The sequence below is a fragment of the Epinephelus fuscoguttatus genome, linkage group LG3 (genome assembly GCF_011397635.1).
Source record: "Epinephelus fuscoguttatus linkage group LG3, E.fuscoguttatus.final_Chr_v1".
Taxonomy (NCBI): Eukaryota; Metazoa; Chordata; class Actinopteri; order Perciformes; family Serranidae; genus Epinephelus; species Epinephelus fuscoguttatus.
Genome location: NC_064754.1, coordinates 43847178 through 43865789, shown reverse-complemented (window position 1 = coordinate 43865789; position 18612 = coordinate 43847178). Strand labels below are relative to the sequence as shown.

The 18612-nt window shown below is 40.7% G+C and overlaps 1 protein-coding gene across 1 annotated transcript; it reads right to left on the bottom strand.

The window, feature by feature from the left end:
- Positions 1-1055: 1055 nt before the first annotated feature.
- Positions 1056-18193, bottom strand: rasal3 (RAS protein activator like 3). Its single transcript, XM_049571489.1, has 19 exons — positions 17274-18193; positions 12912-13045; positions 12701-12779; positions 11555-11622; positions 11373-11458; positions 10242-10371; positions 10004-10102; positions 9241-9915; positions 8921-9065; positions 8677-8821; positions 8321-8557; positions 8014-8215; positions 7505-7596; positions 7285-7398; positions 3991-4177; positions 3644-3754; positions 3225-3415; positions 2807-2891; positions 1056-1681 (listed from the first exon to the last, which is right to left on the bottom strand). The coding sequence occupies exons 1-19, from the start codon at positions 17890-17892 to the stop codon at positions 1571-1573; spliced, it is 3510 nt and encodes a 1169-aa protein (XP_049427446.1). The 5' UTR covers positions 17893-18193; the 3' UTR covers positions 1056-1570.
- Positions 18194-18612: the final 419 nt, after the last annotated feature.

The window sequence follows — 18612 nt, the reverse complement described above, 5'->3', positions numbered from 1 at the left end:
AACTGTAAATACAGATTTCTGATGGTCCTTGGACACATTACGTGGGATGGACCCTTCTGTCAGAAAAAAAAAATCTGAGCTTAAAATATTAATATTTAATCAAAATCACTTTATTCTACATGTCTCATTTAAAATTTCACCATAAAGAAAAACCGTTTGCACCAACTAAGGCTTTTTTCAACTCCATTTTATTTTCAATTTTAACTTTCAAACATCAAAGGGTACAATTAAAAAATCTAAAAATTAATTTGGGGTGGTGGGAGTGTCATGCATTTTCCCCAAGTCACTCAGGGAGGCTCAAGGAAAATATTTGTAGCTTTGGGGAAGGTATAAAAAAACAAAAAACAACAACAAAGTCACACCCCAGCCACCCACTCCTCTGACAAGTATAGAACAGTCCCTTACATTAAATATTTCTTGTTTGGAACAATAACATGCTCTCCAGTTCTTCGTCTTTGGTGCTGTCTTCTCCTGTCTTTAGGGTTTTTGTTTCCTGTTTTATTTTGAAGGTCACTCTTTTCATTTGTCATGTCTTGGTTTACCTCCTACCTTTGTCTGTTTCAGCCTGTTTGCTCACACACCTGCCATGAATGTCTTGTTAGCCCCTCCCTGTTCCCTGTGTCTTACCTGCACACCTGTATTAGTATCTTTTGCCCTGCCCTGCCCAAAGTTATTTACCTGAAAGCCTGAGTTAGGATTGGCAGGTGTGGAGATTGTAAGATGAGGGCATTTATAAGGCAGGGAGGGTCTAACAAAAGCTGATATTGGTTGCAACATGATTTGGCATTTTTGACGCTTGTCCTGTCGTAGAAGCTGAAAGTCCCAATATCTTAGCCTCTGGTGCTTCTATTTGAACCATTCTTTTTTAAAATTGTGTCTCTTGCAAGTCTCCCAACTTTATGAAAGCACAAGCACATATTGCACTATTATTCCGAATATATCAATACTCTGAATTTGATGTGGGTCATGTAAACAGCATGTTCTGTTTAAATTTTCCAAATTAGACCTTTTTCTGAATTTAGCTTTTTCTGATTAAGACACTTGGGATATGCAGATATTATTCAGCTTTTAATAGCATTATTTGGGCATGTATACAGCACATTTGGAATATGCTCTCAAGTGAGGTTTTTACCACTGGTTGTGACACATAGAAGCATAAAGCAGTATATAATGATATTTAAATTCTCAATTAAAGTATGCTGCAAGTACCTCAAAACTTCACTTCAGTGATGTAGCGGAGTAGATGTACTTAGCTATGTTCCACCACTTTTGCACTTTCCCATTGCAGATTGTTCTGAGAGAAACACTTGCACTTGTAGTTCTTTTATTTATCGGAAAGTTTTACAAATCAAAGACATCTTTAGCTGAGATACAGTAAAGCTGAAATGCAGACAGATCCTGTGAGTTTCATGTTCACCTCAGACAAAGTTTGCCTACTTACAGCCATTCAAAATATGTTCATGAAGTACACCTACATCTGAGAAGAAACCATAAACAACTTCAGGTACTGGCTTTCACGTATTTACACAAATTGTGATACTGCAGCTCTAAATCTTTTTACTGTCAGAGTTTAGTTGCTGTTGATATGTGGCTTTTCAGAATGCTGTATGTTGTTTTGGCCACTGTTGTAGGCCTCACTGAGCTGGTGGAGGTCCTTCAGCAGGTCTGCAAACTGCTCCTCCTGTAAGCATGTATAAAACAGCAGGTTTTCTCTCAGTCAGTTACAGGAAAGTTCCCAGTTACAGGAAAGAGATGAATGTTAACTGATAACAACAACATGGATTAATAATTAATTCCAAAATTAAGATTATTTTATTAACTTTTCAACCAGAGGTCAGGTGAAACATTCAAGAGGGCACCAAATGCACTCTCAAATTGATTTGATTTTAATTTTAGGATGCCAAATTAGCACCACATTACACAAATAGTGCAAATATTTAGCTACAAAACAAATTGAAATTTGAAGTTGAGGGGATAGTTTGGATTTTTTTTTTTGAAATGGGTACACTCCATAGTCAGTTTATTACAGACAACAGATGTCAGTCAGCATGCCCCCAGTGTGGAGAACCAGGCTGGAGTCCAATACAGAAGCTGAGCGATGTACTGCTGTGGAGGGGTCAGCAACAAAACATATTTTAGCCACCTAAACAAAGTCCCACCTGAAAAAATCAGTTCAATCAGTTTAAGTGTGTGCTATATTGAGAGTAATTTTTAGTAGAGTAATTATTGTCAGCCAACCCATTCCAACAGGGAAGCCATGAACAGCTTCACTTCCCCATCTATGCTCTTGTCACAGCCAGCAGACTCACTGACAAAAACAGTAATTTTAACTCACTGAACACAGGTCTATTGCTGCTTCAATCACTTAGTTAGTTAGTTTGTGTGTGACTTTGGTGACTCCAAACCCACCCTTTTAAATGCCAAAGTCATACATTACACAAACAAAATACCTGATCAAGGCAGTGGTAGACCAGAAGCTCCTGTGTTTAGCAATGTTTTCTCAATGAGGTTGGGCTTTGAAAAGAGCGATTGAACAGCTTCATTTTCCCGTTGAAAATCACTGTCCTGACATTAAGCTAAAGCAATGAAAATGTTCTAAATATAGCATACACTTAAACTGATATGATGGGACTTTTTTAGGTGGCTAAAATACTTTTTCGTTGCTGATCCCTACACAGCAGTACAATGCCAACGATTCTACAAAGTTCAGCGCCATTTTGACTGACATGGGCTTCAGTAAATAAAAAGTGGGTGGTGAAGTGAACCATTCCTTTAATGAAGCTCGATAATTGTCTGTCTTTCTTACCAGTATGTTCATTCGCTCGGCTGCTGCAATGGCAACGCTTAGCTTCCTCTCATCTTCCTCCCTCTCCTCCTCAATCACACCCAGCCTGTGTCAGACACAAATAGTAGAGATGCTCATACAGACAAGCACAGAACACCTCAGAAACAAATGATATGGAGACATCTAATAATTTACTGATAATTAGAAATATAAAAAAATAGAACGCAGCCTACTCTACTGCTTTCTACACCCAATCCAGATGAAGTATCAACGGCTTCATTAATCTTTATGAGTGTAATTCAATGTGGAATACAGTGTGCAGATTGAATATATATATGCACAATAAACACATAAAATGCTGGCAAAATTTCATGTTTAGACAGAATACATTTGCTGACAAATGGAACATGCACATTACTGTTTATCTCTACTGTCTTACCTGAAGGTGGCACTGGCGAGCTGCTCCTCTCGCACAGCCAGCTGATTCTGGAGCTCTGTCACCTCAGCCTGCAGCATTGCATTCTGGTCCTGGCTTTGAATGATGAAGTCCTCCAGGCGCTTTGCCATGTCCAGTTCACGCTCTGTCACCTGCTCTATTCCCAGACGAAGCTCTGATAGCTCTTGAGCATGCTGGTATGTGAACGACAATTTGACATTTTATGAAATCCCATTGAATTAGCTATACCTGCTTATTCTTTAGAGTGTCACAGGGAGTGGAGCTGATCTCAGCTGATGTTGGGCAACAGTGCTAACCACAGCGCCACGCCCCACCCGATGTATTTTATGAAATCTCATAATAAATTCTTATACTATACAGCCAGAATTATGTCACTTTAGTGGGTAGCATGTTTGACATACCCTATCCAGTAAGTTGAACTGCTCATTCTCAGTCTTCATCTCACTTGACTCCCTGTTGTGGCTGACTTTGATCCATGGAACTGGTGCAGGTTGACGTTTGACAGTGGCACTCTGAAACAAAAGGAAAGACAGTCTACTTGATTCCTTCTGATAAACAGGTCATGCTATTTCTGTGTTACCACACATGTCAAAAATAAGTTTATTACTATTGATTAAAAATGCAATAATTCAAGATAGGCCACTAAAAAACATGAGGTATTTATTACATTACAGCAGTGGCATAGCCACATGACCTGCTTAGGTCAGCAGTCAAAATAGCCAGATTCACAGTTCCTCTTTGTACTCACAGTATTTGGTGATGTGATAAGTGGTTGGTTGGTCTCCATTTCTTGTTCATTGTCAGCTATCGGCAGAGCTTCAGAACTTGTTTGCCTTTTCAAGGCATGTTTTGCCTGACCAGGACGTCTGTGTGGAGCACTCTGAGTTCTGGTGACTGGCTTCCTCTCTCTCATACTCCTCCGATGCCTGCCATCCCTGGTGAATGAATTAATTTATTAGCAAGTGCCATACATCACATGATGGCATTTGGAAAATCTGCAAATCATTTTATTATTTTAAACAATCCATGTGTATTGTACACTATGCACATGTACATATCCCAAATTGAGTTAAGGGTTATTATAGTATGCCTTTGACTCAGCACAGATATATTGCAGTGAATGGTAGTTATTTTCCACATGGTGTATGTGATATTTTAAAGAAATAAAGATTCTTCAGGATAAACCTTGACTACTTTTAAGGCTTGGGGATGTAAAACATCAAATTTAAAGTGTTAATCATTCATTGTCATTGTTATAATTGCCTGTCTGGGGGCCTTAATTTTGAGTTGACCCACTTCCAAACCCTATGTATGATCATGAGCTCTGGGTATTCACTGAAAGAATGGAGCTGTGAACACACATGACCAGAAAGGTGGGCTTGAGTCATGTGACCTTGACGTGAGTCAGACAATTAAAACTTTGGACTTAACTTGTCAAAATCAAAAAAGATTTGCAACTCGTGACATCACTTGGACTAGAGCCTTTTGACTCAAAAAAATACCTTCACCTAAGCCCAAAGATAAGACATATATTATTTAATGTTCGCGACAAATCAATGCATTTCCCTTAAATTCCTGCATAAACTAACATTAATGCTATTCACTCTAAGCAAGTTGACATTTAATGCCCCAGATTCACTTTGTTTAAACCAGTCTGACAGAAGAGAACCATGAAGCACCAATGTTTCTTGACCGAGCACCAGTTGGAAAAAATTATAACAAAGATAATTTCGCTCAACAAAAAAACATGAATTGCAGAATGCAAAACACGCGGGTCGAAAATTACAGACTGAAGCGCAACAACTTCCAAAAAATTTGTTTTAACACATAAATACAACATTTTAAAGCAATCATGATTTTTGTAATTTTAATAGCCTATATTATTGTTCTGTTGTTAAAATGGCATTGCATTTGGTGAATAGTGTGTTATGACTTGTTTAGGACTCAAAACCCAAAGTTTAGGACTTGGGACTTGTCAGTCTTAACTTGGGACTTGACTTTGGACTTGTCAGTCTTGATTTGGGTCTTGATTTGGGACTTGGGTGCAAAGACTTGAGACTTACTTTTACTTGCAAAACAATGACTTGGTCCTACGTCTGCATGTTACTGAATAGAATATTTACTCTTTAGCATTGAGAAAGACCACTTAGGGTTATTTGGGCTTAGCTATACTGGGCAGGTCCAACTGAGAGGACACCTAGGGGCTGGCCCAGAGCCTGCTGAAGGGATTACCAGAGTTGGGAAAGGGTTACTTTAAAAGTAATCAAATTACTTTATTGTGTTACTTTTTTAAAAAGTAACTAGTTACTTTACTGCATTACTCCCTGAGTAAAGTAACTCAAGTACTTTTAAAGTATTTTTGAGTATTCTACATTCTACAGTTGGTTAAGTGCTGGCTGGGTGCCGTCTCCATCGTAGTGGTTTTCAGCTGAGGAACTGAGGCCTGCACCAGGTTTGTGGCCTGAAGGACAGGCTGCAGGCTGACAGTGGTGCTCGGCAGCTGGATTGCAGTAGCGTTATTGGGCAGTGAGACTGGGAGGAGGATCTGATGGGAGGAGGATATTCTACATTTCCTATTGGGCTAAGCCTACATTTTTTTGTCTCCAAAATTAAAGTTATGGACCACTTGCCCTTCACTGAGATCCAATTCTCCCATCACAGCCGTCACTTTGACCAGTAGAAACACAGAATGATCTGCTGCCATAGACAACTGTATGACAGCAACACCCCAGCATTTTTAATATTTCCTCTAGGGATGTTACCACACAGAGTAATGGGGGGAAATGATGGTGTGAAACAGCAGAGGCACTTTGTCAGCCCGCTGAATACTGTCATTAGCATCAAGCTAGCAAACAATGGTACATCCTCACAGTCGGACATAAAGTAATAACATTAACAAATAGTGGCGGGGCTTTTATTCACAACAACTGCAGAGGCTCCCAGCTTCATTTGAAACAGACTACATTATAGACGGTCCGTTATTTGTTAATCCCTCTGTGTGTTTATATATTTACTTTTTATCCGCTCCCGTTGCCTTTATAAAGTTAATTAATTGCACTGTCATTTCAAACTCAACACTTCCTGAATTTGTTTCAAATTAAAAGCCACTTATAACCTCAGCTGACAGAATCCCACCATTTTCTAAATAGGCTTTTATCGTGAAACATTTGTAGGAACTTGGTTGTAGAGGATACAGTAGCTTGAATGTTTGCATACGGTACTTCAAATTAATACAACAACATTTCAGCTGGCACATGAACAAGCACAGTGACTCAAAAAAATAGTAAAAGTAATAAAAATAGGACAAGAATAACTGATGACATCACACATGTGAAAGATGACCAGGGATAATTGGTGAGTACCATCGTGTAGTGTGTCATGGCTTTCGGCCAAGTCACGGCACGATTGTATAACTCCACAATCGTGTAATGTGACATAGTGACTTTCAGAACGGGTAGAAAAGTCGTGTAGTGTGTACCAGGCACAATGCAAGTCCTGAGTCTGAGCTGTCTGTCAGTGAGTCCTCCTCCATCTATTGAGTCGTGGGGATTTTACTGACGATCCTGCGGAATGTTTTAGACTCCACCATAGACAATGGCAGCATTTCTTCTACCACGTAGCGAGCCACAAGCTTCATGACTTCTTTTGGACTGATAGGTTTAACGTTACCTCCGTTATTAGAACCAAAAGACAGTCGTTGCTGTTTTGGAGCTGAAGGACCAGTGTTCTAAAAGTAATGAAAGTAACTGATGGCTTGTTTGAAAATGTAGTCAAGTATTTGATTACTCAAACAGCAAACTAACGCATTAGGTTACTCGTTACTGCAAAAAGTAACATATGCCATCTGGTTTGCAACTACCTCTGGATTTGCCGAAATGATGCAGGACATGATAGACAGATGACAGATCTACTATTTAAGGAATGATGAGTGGATGGATGGTTGATACAAAAAACTAAGGGGCAGTCAGAAATCAACTTCATAATTACTGACATCCAAAAGTCAATATGGCTGAGTCCAGTAACAGACATACAGTGATCTTACCCATCTCGTAGGCCTTTGGAGTCCACAGGAAGCTGCTGGAGTGATGATTGGAGAGGGCTATACTTGCTCAAGTCTTTGGGAGGAACGTACATCGGCTTGAATTGTCCCATTTGGCTGCAAAAAAGAGCTTGTTTAAGTAATATGTAACAACACTGTGTTTAAGTTTTTGATACATCACAGCTTGCTCACAAGTCAAATAAAACATAGGTTTTGAACATACCTGGTGATTATGATCCGCTGTGCTTCGGGGCTCAGTGACTCTGTTATCTGGTTCAGAATCGACGGCAGAGGGTGCAGCTTGTCAACTGTGTCCTGAGGGAGATACAGGCTGTATGTTAGGCCCCATTTATTATACTTTTTAAACATGCAGTCACTATTTTGATATTTTCTATGAATACGAAAAAGTGCCATTAGAGCAAGCTGTACATGCAAAAATCAATCATAATTTAGTCACTGTGCTTGACCATATCTGGATCTGGATAGGTATCACATTTTTACCATCAGGTGTAAATGAAGCTTTTAAGCAAGCAATTTCAGACTTGTTCTGTTAGGTGTGTAATGGTACTTGTATGTGAGTCTGCGAATTGATAGGAAACTTAACAGTGGGCTAATCAGTCCTCTGGTCCAATCATACACAAGGTTTAAGTTCATGTATACCCAAATACTGTAGGAGTTAGACAAACCTTTAAAACTAACTACCAAAATGGACTCATTGGTTTTCTGTCCTACCTGGTCCTTCTGATAGATGATGTCTACCAGAAGGCCATGGAGCACTGCCAAGCGCAGAGGCAGATCCACATAGCCATCGAAGGACGACATTGGGATTTCTGTGTCTAGATTCGACACTTTTGATAGAAAACCCCTCATTCCATCCCAGTGCTGCTGCAGGAATTCGTTCATAAAGAGCATGTACTCCTCCTTCTCTCCAAACCTGAATTAGAAGGGGTCAAAGGGTCAAATTTTAATTATTATTTAAGCTACTTCAGGTAAATTTTTCATTCTCATCAGATTTCATAGCAGATAAGAGGCCACTCACTGGGTGAAGTTGGCCAGATTCTGGATGACTTTGGCAGTTAAAGTGAGGGTACGCAGGGTGTTTGGCTCTGGATAAGGCTGTGTCAGACCAAAAAGAGAAGGACTGAGGATAGCTGGGCATAAGAATCGAAGGAAGAGGGAAGCAGAGATGAGACGCTGGCCAATCTCTGGTCTGCCTTGGTCTTCACACAGCTCCACCCAGCTGGAGAAGATATTGTTTAACTCTTCGGGAAAGGGTCTGAAAGCAAGAAACAAAAAAAGCATCAGGTTTGTGAATTTGTCAACTTACTTGGCCTAACTTGTTACATTTATTGCATTTATTTATCTTCTACTATACAATGACCTGTCTGCTCTCACCCGTGGGTCTCAATAATCTTCTGCACCACCTCCTCACAGGCTTCCATCAAGTGCTTCTGGTTGTTCGACAGTTCAGAGGCAGGGCATTTAAGCGGATCAACTTCACAGTTCTCCTTCAAGGCATAAAGACGGTTGATAAAGTCCCCTGCAGTGAAAAAAAAAGCACAAAAGAATCAATGAAAACAAGCAAACTACCGACCAATACTAGTTACAAGAAGCAAACTTAACCACTGAGCTGCTCTACCTAGTGTGACAATGAGGTACTTCTGGCCAACCAGCTTCATATATTCATCTATGGCTTTAGTGGCCAGTGTGTTCTCTCTGAAGATCAGTGCCTCTCTCTCTCCAAGGCGCTCCACCTCTGCACTGCCAAGATCAATGAGGAACTCCTGAAGCACACACATTCAGATAAGAAAACATATGTCTGATTATTCCTTTCTGTTGTATTTTTAAAAAAATCAGATTGTGTTTAAATTGTAATTTCCCATTGTGGGAATTTAAATACAATTAGATACAATTGATACAGTTAGCTTATTTGTATTTTCTGTGAGACTTATTCTGCACCTTGGCTTTGCCAATACTCTGCAGTACATGGACCAGAGCTCCTGCCAGCTCTTCCTTCTCCTTCACATTCAGAAGTGGCTCCAGGCTTCTGCACATTTCCACATAATCCAGCGTCACATACTCAGCAAACTCTTTGTATTTCTCCATTGGCAACACTTGCAAATTCTGAAAACGGGCCTTGATGCGGAGTGAAGCCTGCAGCCCCAGCAGTTCCTTGTTCCCTGCTGTTCCTGAGGCCTTGTATGGCGTAATGGGATACCACTTTTCCTGATAGGTCCTCCCTCTGATCTCGGCTAAAGGTATGGCCACACTGCCCAGTGGGTGCAGGCTGGACTCTTCTCGGGAGTGACGCTTTTTCTTGGGGTCCTCTTCCCGAAAGAGGTGCAGGGTGATTTGGGAGACACATGGCAGATTATCTAGCTCAAAGAATTCACCCCAGAATAACTGACACCCTCCAGCCACACCTCCACTGGCCCCCAAGCCTCCTGAAGACCCAGTGGAAGAGTCCCCCGCCAGGCTGGAGCGGTTAGGTGGCTTGCCGACAGCTCGGCTGCTGGTACGGGCGAAAAGGGTACCGTCCAGGTGTACCTCACAGTAATAACTTCGCTTGGGTGGCAGATCCTTAGCTTCATTTATCCACAGACTCAAGGAGTTCTCTGTGCGCTCGATGTTATCCTGTGAAAAAATGATGCATTTAGCTCCTTTTAGAAGAATTTTCATGTTGTGTGACAGATTTGTATGGAACAAATAGCTAATGGCTTACCTTGTTAGGCTGGGCAGCCCGTCTTAGGTCTTCAATCCAACGATCACGTTCAGCAGCTGAGGAGCAGCCAAAGCAGTGGGTGTTCTCAGAGTTTATGACCTATAAGTACATTGAAACCAACATGACTATGTTAGCCTTACTGGGATAGAATTTTTTTGGTTTTTTTGGACATAATGGAGTGCACTATGTGAAGCTGCTGATGGAGCATCATAGACAGAATGCACAAGTCAAAGTGTACCTCAAAGCAGTACTTCTCCCCCAGAATGGAGCTGTGGACCGGCCTGATGACAGTGCTGGTGTCGGCACTCAGGTCTAGACTCCCCACTGCACTGACTGGAATTGACACAGAATCCCGGGAACCATAGTGCCTTTGAAATAATCAGAGTAGAAAAAGTCAGTCAAAATGGAAAAGCTAAAAATGTGAATAAGGGTAATAACAATTTGCTTTAACCTAGAGTGCTGGCACCATAAAAGGTTACATGAATATGTAGGCTACCTGTGATATATGCTGATCAGCCACAACATTAAAACTACTGGCGGATGAAATGAATAATATTCACCCTGTCATTAAAATGCAATGTCCTGTTTGGAAACCTTGAATTGTGACATTCATGTGGATGCCACTTGACACGCAAAACTTACTCAAGGCATGGACCTGGCCTCCAAAATTCCCTGATCCCAATCTAATCAAGAATTTGTGGGACATGCCGATACCCCAGAGGTAGCAACCCATGGTGGGGCCTCCTTGTATTGGACGTCACTCTGACCTATTGAGGCATGGACACAGGACCCCTGGGGGGGGTGTCCTGGTGTCTGGCACCTGGGCATTGGTGGCGGATCCTTTGAGTCCTGTGGGTTGCGAGTTGGGGTATCAGCACATCCCATGGATGCTCAATCAGATTGGGATCTTGAGAATGTGGAGGCTAAGTCATAGCCTTTTGCTGTTTCTCACGTTCCCCGGGTCATTCCTGAAGGTGGGCTGAGTGCGTTAAGTAGCATTCACATGAATGTCAGGACCTAAGGTTTCCCAGCAGAATGCTGAATTGTAACAAGATGGTCAATGTTATTCAATTCACCCACCAGTTTATGTTTTGGCTGACTGGTGTTGACAGATTAGAATGTTCTCTTTCTGGTAAGTATTAAAAGAATGCCCTTGTAGAGATCACATTGATTGCCATGATATTGATACGAAAAACTGTTCTTAAAAAACTACTGACATCCCCAAACCAATGATGGAAACTACCTTAAATCAAAACTTTATGCACTTCAACCTCATATTCAAGGTTTTATCTCAAATCTTCTGGAGTACAGAGCCAACTCAACAAAAAGTACTTCTGGAATGCACTGTATTTGCCTTTACAAACATTACCTGCTTCCTTTGCTTAGTCCTATAGGGTTCAGTTGGGTGTTGCTATTCCTTTTGGCCCTGTTCTCGAGACGTCGCTTGATCAGTGCCTTAGGGTATAGAAGGCAAGCACAGTGTAGCAGGGCAATTATGTATTATATCAACAGGAAAGGTAGGGCTAGAAGAAATCTCTGATGTATACTCACCCTGACACCCCCATCTTGGTTCTTTTGGCGAGGGCCAGCTGGTGACCCCACGTGGTCAGGGCTACATTCTAAGTATTGGGAAGAAATGAACACTTTGAGATTGTAAATTACTTGAAAATGTCATCTTTATGTCAGCTTTATTTTTTTCTAGTATTCTGGCAGTGCATGAAAGTTTAACCGAAGGCAGTTATATGCATAGAAACATATTTTTTTTCCATTCAGGTTTGTGGTTAATACTTTCAAACTGAATCATTTGTTTCCGGGTCTTAATATGCAAAACAAATGTCTGATTGGTGAGTTCAAACCGTTCTCTCAAAATTCTGGGGTAAAATTCTGTGTTGTTGCTGCTCCAACACTACCACTAACACTCATTTATGCACTTCCACTAAAGAAAGACCAAAAAACATTGTCAAAGCTGTGATATATTAGCAAATACTTTCAGATTAGGCCATACAGGATGTGGTATTTAGCTGGAACTGCAACTATCTAAGTAACGTTTACTAATTGTGTATACTTCACTAGCAGACATTCTTCTTATTGAAACCCATTTAAAGCTTTGCAGAGGATGAAATGTAAAAAACAAATCACATTTTTTTTGCCTTGATTGGTCTCTTCTGTGTCACTTTTTTAGCCCCTCAGTTATTAGGTAATGATGTCCTTAAATTCAAAAATGTGAATGTAGAAGTATACAGAGTAGAATACTGTCACATATTTTCTTTTTGCTTACCTAAAGCCCCACCGCAAACAATCCAGCGTCTAAATCCCATCATCTAGTCCGGAGGTGTGCCACTGTCTTGTTACTTCAGTCTATGTTCCTTTAACATTGCCCTACACTCCTCATTAACATAAAGTGATGGTGACACTGAGCCAACCAGTTGAAAACAATAAGGGATCAGTTACTTCCACAGCGCAGCTTCATCTAAGCAAAACACCTTGAATGGAAGTAGATATTGACTGTGCCCTCTCTCTCATTGCAAGCTGTCATTGGACGGCTACACCCAGGCAAGATGTTATCTTCCCCAAAAAACGTAGAGGAAGTAATTTGAAAGTCACTCGCACGCATAAACATCCAGCCATTTCCTCTGTGACTGTTGGCAACATCATACTAAGTGCTGCTGTGATGTCAGTAGCTGTTGGGGTATTAACCTGTGTCGATATCCACAAGATTCTGCATGCTGAGGTTGGACAGGCAGCTGCTGACACGGTTTCGGGTCCACATCGTTGGCTGAGAAAGAGACACACGTATTTTGCTTTCACCTCCTCTGTTGATTTAAATTTTTCACACTTGCTGCAGGTGTCATGACTTTTGTTGAACCATGGGGGGAATGCTGAGTGGGGTGTATGTGTGTGTTGGTACCTCTTCCTCAGGAGAAATGAGAATTTGGCCATCTTCAAGCATACAGTTACTGATGTCCCATAAGGGCACCTCCTGAGGTGGGGCCCATTGCAGTCTTGGGAGTTCAGTGGGTGCCGATTCAACCTCCTCCACATCTGCCACACAAGCAGACATGCACACACAAAGACACGTACAGTGATTTTCATCCCCATACAGCTTACAAACACATTTGACAAATTAAAAACAAATATAATTTCTTTCTTTATGGACTATATATGTGTTTATACAACTACATAGTTAAATGCAATATGAATATTGCAGGAGCGTAATTGCAGGCACATGCTGGTCCTTGTTTTTTAGTTTTGGTAATTACGGCATGATGGCACTTATCTCCTACAGCACTTGGCCAGTCCCATTTCTGGAGTTGCTGGGGTTACTGATGCTATCTCTCTTTTCATGACACTCCAGGATGAGTGGCGCACATCCTGTGGTTCCTCTGTAGTTTTTTCTGGATGTAAACGTCCTTCAAAATTTACGATGGAAATAAGTCCTGGGGCCATATTCACAAAGCTTCGTTGTACTTCTGGTGAAGAAAATTCTTAGCATTGTGACATTTTGTGAGAATTTCTCCCTAAAGTTAAGACTAAGTCCTAGTAAAGATAAAAGTTATTCACAAAACATCTTACACCTTAAAAGAGCTTCTAAGATGAAAAACTGTTAGGAGTAGGGAGGAGGACTTTTAAGAGGCTGAAGAGTTTCTTAATCAGAGGAGAAAATGGCAGAAAGACAAAGTGGTCGGAGAAATATTCTCCAAATGCTGGATGGCAGTGAGTAAATGAAATGCTACAGATTAGATGGTGCAGGGATAATATGTGGTTGATGTCATTAGGGATAAACACACATTTCCCACCTCACGCTATAATGCCAGAAATAAAATGATCACAATACTAATATTCTTGGAAAACTGGAAAAATGCAACAGTGCAGCAGTGATGACTGGTCTGTGTCAACCTTCCATCAGCAGAGTGATCGCACTGACAATGACATCACTTTTACATTTAGCAGTTCCTTTCATTTCCAATAGGTGTCCACACCTTGCAGGCTAACAAAAGGGTGTGTCTGTGACAGCCAGTCACATCTGTTAAAGGAATGCATCACACCTAGCAATGGGGTCAACCACACCTCATCACTAAGGTAAAAGTTTCTGTCCTTTCCTTGCTCAGAGTTGTCCTGAAATCTTTCCTAAATCACTCCTTGGCTAGGAGTCCTCACTAAATAAATGTTAGCTTTCTGAGAGTGTTCTCAGAATGTTTGTGAATACGGCCCCTGGACTTTTCTTGCTAGATTAAAAACAGTTAAGTAAATGCAAGTAGTAATAAAATATGATCAATGGAGCAGTTATTATTGTATATAGTTTACTATAATGTACTATATTATACTATAGGATATATTTTGGATAGATAGATAATAAAGTACTGCAAGAAAACAGGGTTCCACAACCTTTATAATCAAAATAAAGAAATTGTCCAGAACCACAAAAGATATTTGAGCCCCATAATAAAGGTAAGATAGCCATTTAAATCAGTAAGCTTCATACAGTAGCACATCTTTTACTTATATTTGGCTTTTTATTTCAGTATTCTCACAGTCATGCGAACAAGGATGTTAATTTGTCTGAACATGGTGAGGACACATCAAGCACGGGGTCTGGAGGTCTTCTGCCAGTAAATTTTGAGCATCAAACATTTGATTTCCTGCATTCTGGTGAATTTTTCCGCATCAGTTTATGGTGGAAATGTCTTGCTACTGTTCTGACAGACACACTGAGGATAATTTCTACATCAAAGGTCTTCAATTAGATATAAGAATAATAGTAGTAAACTTTATTTGTATAGCACTTTTCAATACACATTTACAAAGTGCTTTGTAAAGATATGAAATCCACACAGTGCTGTCAAGAAAAGAGTCTTTTGGCGGAAGCTTGCTTATTTACTTATTTACATTTACATAACGAACATGAGCAAAGGGCCCCCAGAACTTGAACACCAACCACTGCAAAGTATTCAGTTTATATGGACCATATAAGCTGAAATCTTTGCAGTGGTTTGTGTTCAAGTTCTGGGGGCCCTTTGCTCATGTTGCCCCCTGTCTCTCACCCTATCTATCTGTCCTGTCTAATAAAGGCAAAAGGCTGAAAAATACAATCTTATAAAAAAATGTAACTTTAATGTGGCTGTAGATTTTGATAAATCTTTTACTGGTTCTTAAGACTAAAGAATGTTGACCCAGTTCATCCCTTGATGTGTTTTTTTCTTTGTACACTCTTGAACACTGTTTGTTTGAGTCAGGTTCCTGTGCCCCTTTTGTAATAGGAAGCCACACAGCTTCAGTCATACTGTGCAATTGGTTCAAGAGCTGATTACATCAGCCACGTCCTCCTCAGCATCTACACAGTAAACCTGTACTTCTTTAACTTTGAGTTCTGTCTAATCACAACGGAAGTTTCCTGTTACAGCTTTCAGTAACAGCTACATTCAATTTCTGGGTCATTTCTCATCAGTTTTGACCTTATTCGGAGAGTGATGGTTTTGGTCTTTGTCACGTTAACCTTGAAGGTCTGACAGGACAAATAAAGAAGGTCTTGGTTCTGGTTAAGTCTTTTTCATTGGGGAGAGATGTGCCAGATTATCTGCGTAAATCAGACATTTGCTTTATGTGTTTAAAATTGTGAGACCAGCTGATACTGCGGGTCCACCAATATTCTTAACATAAAGGGTAGGGCTGGGACTACAGCCTTGCTTAAGGCCTCCACTCTTGCTGCAGTAGCTTCTTGAGGTTAATAGTGACGTAGACTCTTCTGTACAGTCGTCAGGCTCAGATCTGTCATCAGATGTGATCACAGCTGGGGGGATGTTGTAAGAGGTGTGGACTTAAGTCACAGATTTGATGACTTTAGACTTGGCTTGACAAAATAGAAAAAACAATGACTTAGACTTTAATAAGAATGACTCATGACTTTACTTTAACTTGAGCCTTTTGACTTGAAAATACTTGATACCTTCCCCCCAAGACCAAAGATTAAACAGTATGTTATTTAAAAAGTGTGCCACGATTCAGTTCGTTTCCCTTCATTTCCTGAATCAGCAAATGTTATCGCTTTTCAATCCCAGCAAGTCAGCACTTCATTCCCCAGATCCATTTTGTTTGAACCCATCCGACAGCATCCAGTCAAGTTGCAGAAAAGAACCATGACGAACTTGTGTTGTGTTACTGAGCTCCAGTTGGAAAAATTACACCAAAGATAACTTTGTTCGATTAACAACACAAAAATGAATTGCAGTATGTAAAACGCGCAGGTCAAAAATTACAGACAGAGATGCAACAACCTCCAACAAACTTATTTAAACAATTAAATACAAACTTTTTAAAAGCATTTATGATTTTTGTAAATTTCATATTATGCTAGAATGGTATTATATTTGGTGAAGAGTGCATTATTTCTTGTTTAGGACTTGAAACCCAAAGGAGAGGTCTCGGGACTTGCCTGTCTTGACATGGGACTTGATTCTGGACTTGCCTCTTTTAACTTTGGACTTGGCTCATGACTTGTTCTCATTTGAGACCTGACTTGTGACTTGCCTGTCTTGACCTTGGACTCCAGTGGAAAGGCTTGTGATTTGCAAAACAATAACTTGGTTCCACCTCTGACTGTAACCCAAGAATGTACTTTTAATATTTCTTTAAGATCCTTTAGCTTATCTGAGATCTGCTCTTTTCCTTGAAACTTTGAAGTTTTTAAATAGAAATGTTCACAATTATCTCCAATTTTAATGCACTCATCTCTGTAGCTTCAGTTAGTACGTAAATGAATTCCAGTTTCTCCAAATTTGACACTGAGAGTCTTAAATTAATTGCAAAGAGTTTTGCAGATAATGTTCTATTTTTGTTATTTGAACTTTGATACCTTCCTCTCTTTAACTTCCTCCTGAACGACATCTTATTTTAAGTTTGTCAGCTTTTCTCTTAGGTTGTGTTTTACTGCTGAGTTTTTCTAACATGGCAGGAGCTGCTGAAACACTACAGTGATACAACCGTATTTATCATGTGTCATTGTGAAGAAAGTTACACATACCCCACCTACTGTTAAGTGTGTGACAGAATGATCCTACATACAGTAAAAGGAAATGATGCTTGAGCCACATGGCGTGACCCCATATACGTGAACTTGTGTTTTATTTGTATTTTACCATCATTTGATGTGTTTAACACATAAAGATTTATGATTTCAACTACTACACTTATCCTTAACATGAAATTGGAAGATTGAGCAAAGAAAATGAAAATAGTTTGACAGTACATATGCTTTCAGATTAGGTGGTGTTACCTGGCAGTAATGCTGGGGTGCTGTTCCGACTCTGCAGCCTGGGCCTTTTAAGCTTCTGGGACACACTCCTCAAGTACTTCTTAAGGAGTGCCCCTCCACCTCCTTTCTGTGAAGGGTCTGTGGAGGAGACCGCTGACGGCTCTGCAGCAGCTGACGATGAGGCTGCATTAGCTGAGCTGGCGGAGCTGGAGGAAGGGGTCAGGGCTGCAAACAGTGACCCAGGAGGCTCGGACAGGGCTCTTCTGAAGGGGTTCTTTCTGGCACCTTTGTCCGTCTTGGCGTTCTCTCCACCTTTCCCACTGGATGAATGTTTGTCTCCAGGGTCCTCGCTCAGGGCCTTGCGCCAGTTTTGCATCTTGCTCCACTTGTTGGTGGAGGCCTTCTGAATCCTATCGATTGTCGATGTGGAGGAAGCTGCTCCTCCGTCTCCATCTTCTTTCACCTCATTAAGTGTTCCCCTGGAGCCGGTGTGCCACTTGTACGTGTTGAGGGGGTCGTTGGTCTCAGGTGTTTGTCCTTGAGGAGGCTCCACAGGAGATTCATTTTCCTTCTCTGGTGATCCTTGTTCCTTCGGTGGTTGTTGCACTGCAGACTCTAAATCTTTCTCCTCAGTGCCCATTTCAGATTTTTTTGGGGGGGGCTTGTGACTCAAATTTTCTTTAATCTCCTCTCAAGGATGCATCAAACTAAATTAGACTTCGAATACCTGCATAGGAGCCCTCCTTTGATTTACTGCTATCTTGGAGACTAATGTGAGTGCTAAGGATGACAGAGTAGTCAGTGCCTTCACTCGTTCTATCTCTCTGCTTCTCTCGTTTCCTGTCTTGCAAAACGTTATCCGGCAACAACGTGCGACAAGCTGCTCTGTCTGTGGTTGCTTTGCTGCAGCACCCAACTCCTCTCACTCACAATGTGCTTGCTTCCTCATGGCATGTCACCGAGAAGTTCACGTAGTTACAGGAATCTCACTGTTTTTGTTTGTGCTTTTCGTTTTCACCTAATACTTCCCTTCTTCCTCACTTCCTGTTCTGCTTTTATGTCCAAACAAAACTGTCTTTGGTGTCATCTTAAACATCTGACCCAGAATGTCTTGGAGAAATCAATCTTTCATTTGCACAGCAACCAAACTCAAAGAAATGTAAATGTGCTTTTTTTTTCAAAGTGTGATTTGATGTAGGGCTGTTGAAGGTAGTTATGAACTCCACCTTCACCTCAGAGGAAACCTGCGTGTCTGTCTGTTATTAAGTCATTTAGTCTGTCACACTATGAGTATGTGGTTTTACATTCAGTTCATTTAAATGATGGAGGATGCGACTTCATTTTCTAACCCTTAAATCAG

Bases quoted from the DNA above. Each gene is read 5' to 3' on its own strand.
- rasal3 (XM_049571489.1), bottom strand. From the start codon at position 17,892: ATGGGCACTGAGGAGAAAGATTTAGAGTCTGCAGTGCAACAACCACCG. The intron at 10,103-10,241 runs GTACACTTTGAC...ATGTACTTATAG, and splicing joins GGGAGAAGTACTGCTTTGAG to GTCATAAACTCTGAGAACAC. The intron at 9,916-10,003 runs GTAAGCCATTAG...ATTTTTTCACAG, and splicing joins GGGCTGCCCAGCCTAACAAG to GATAACATCGAGCGCACAGA.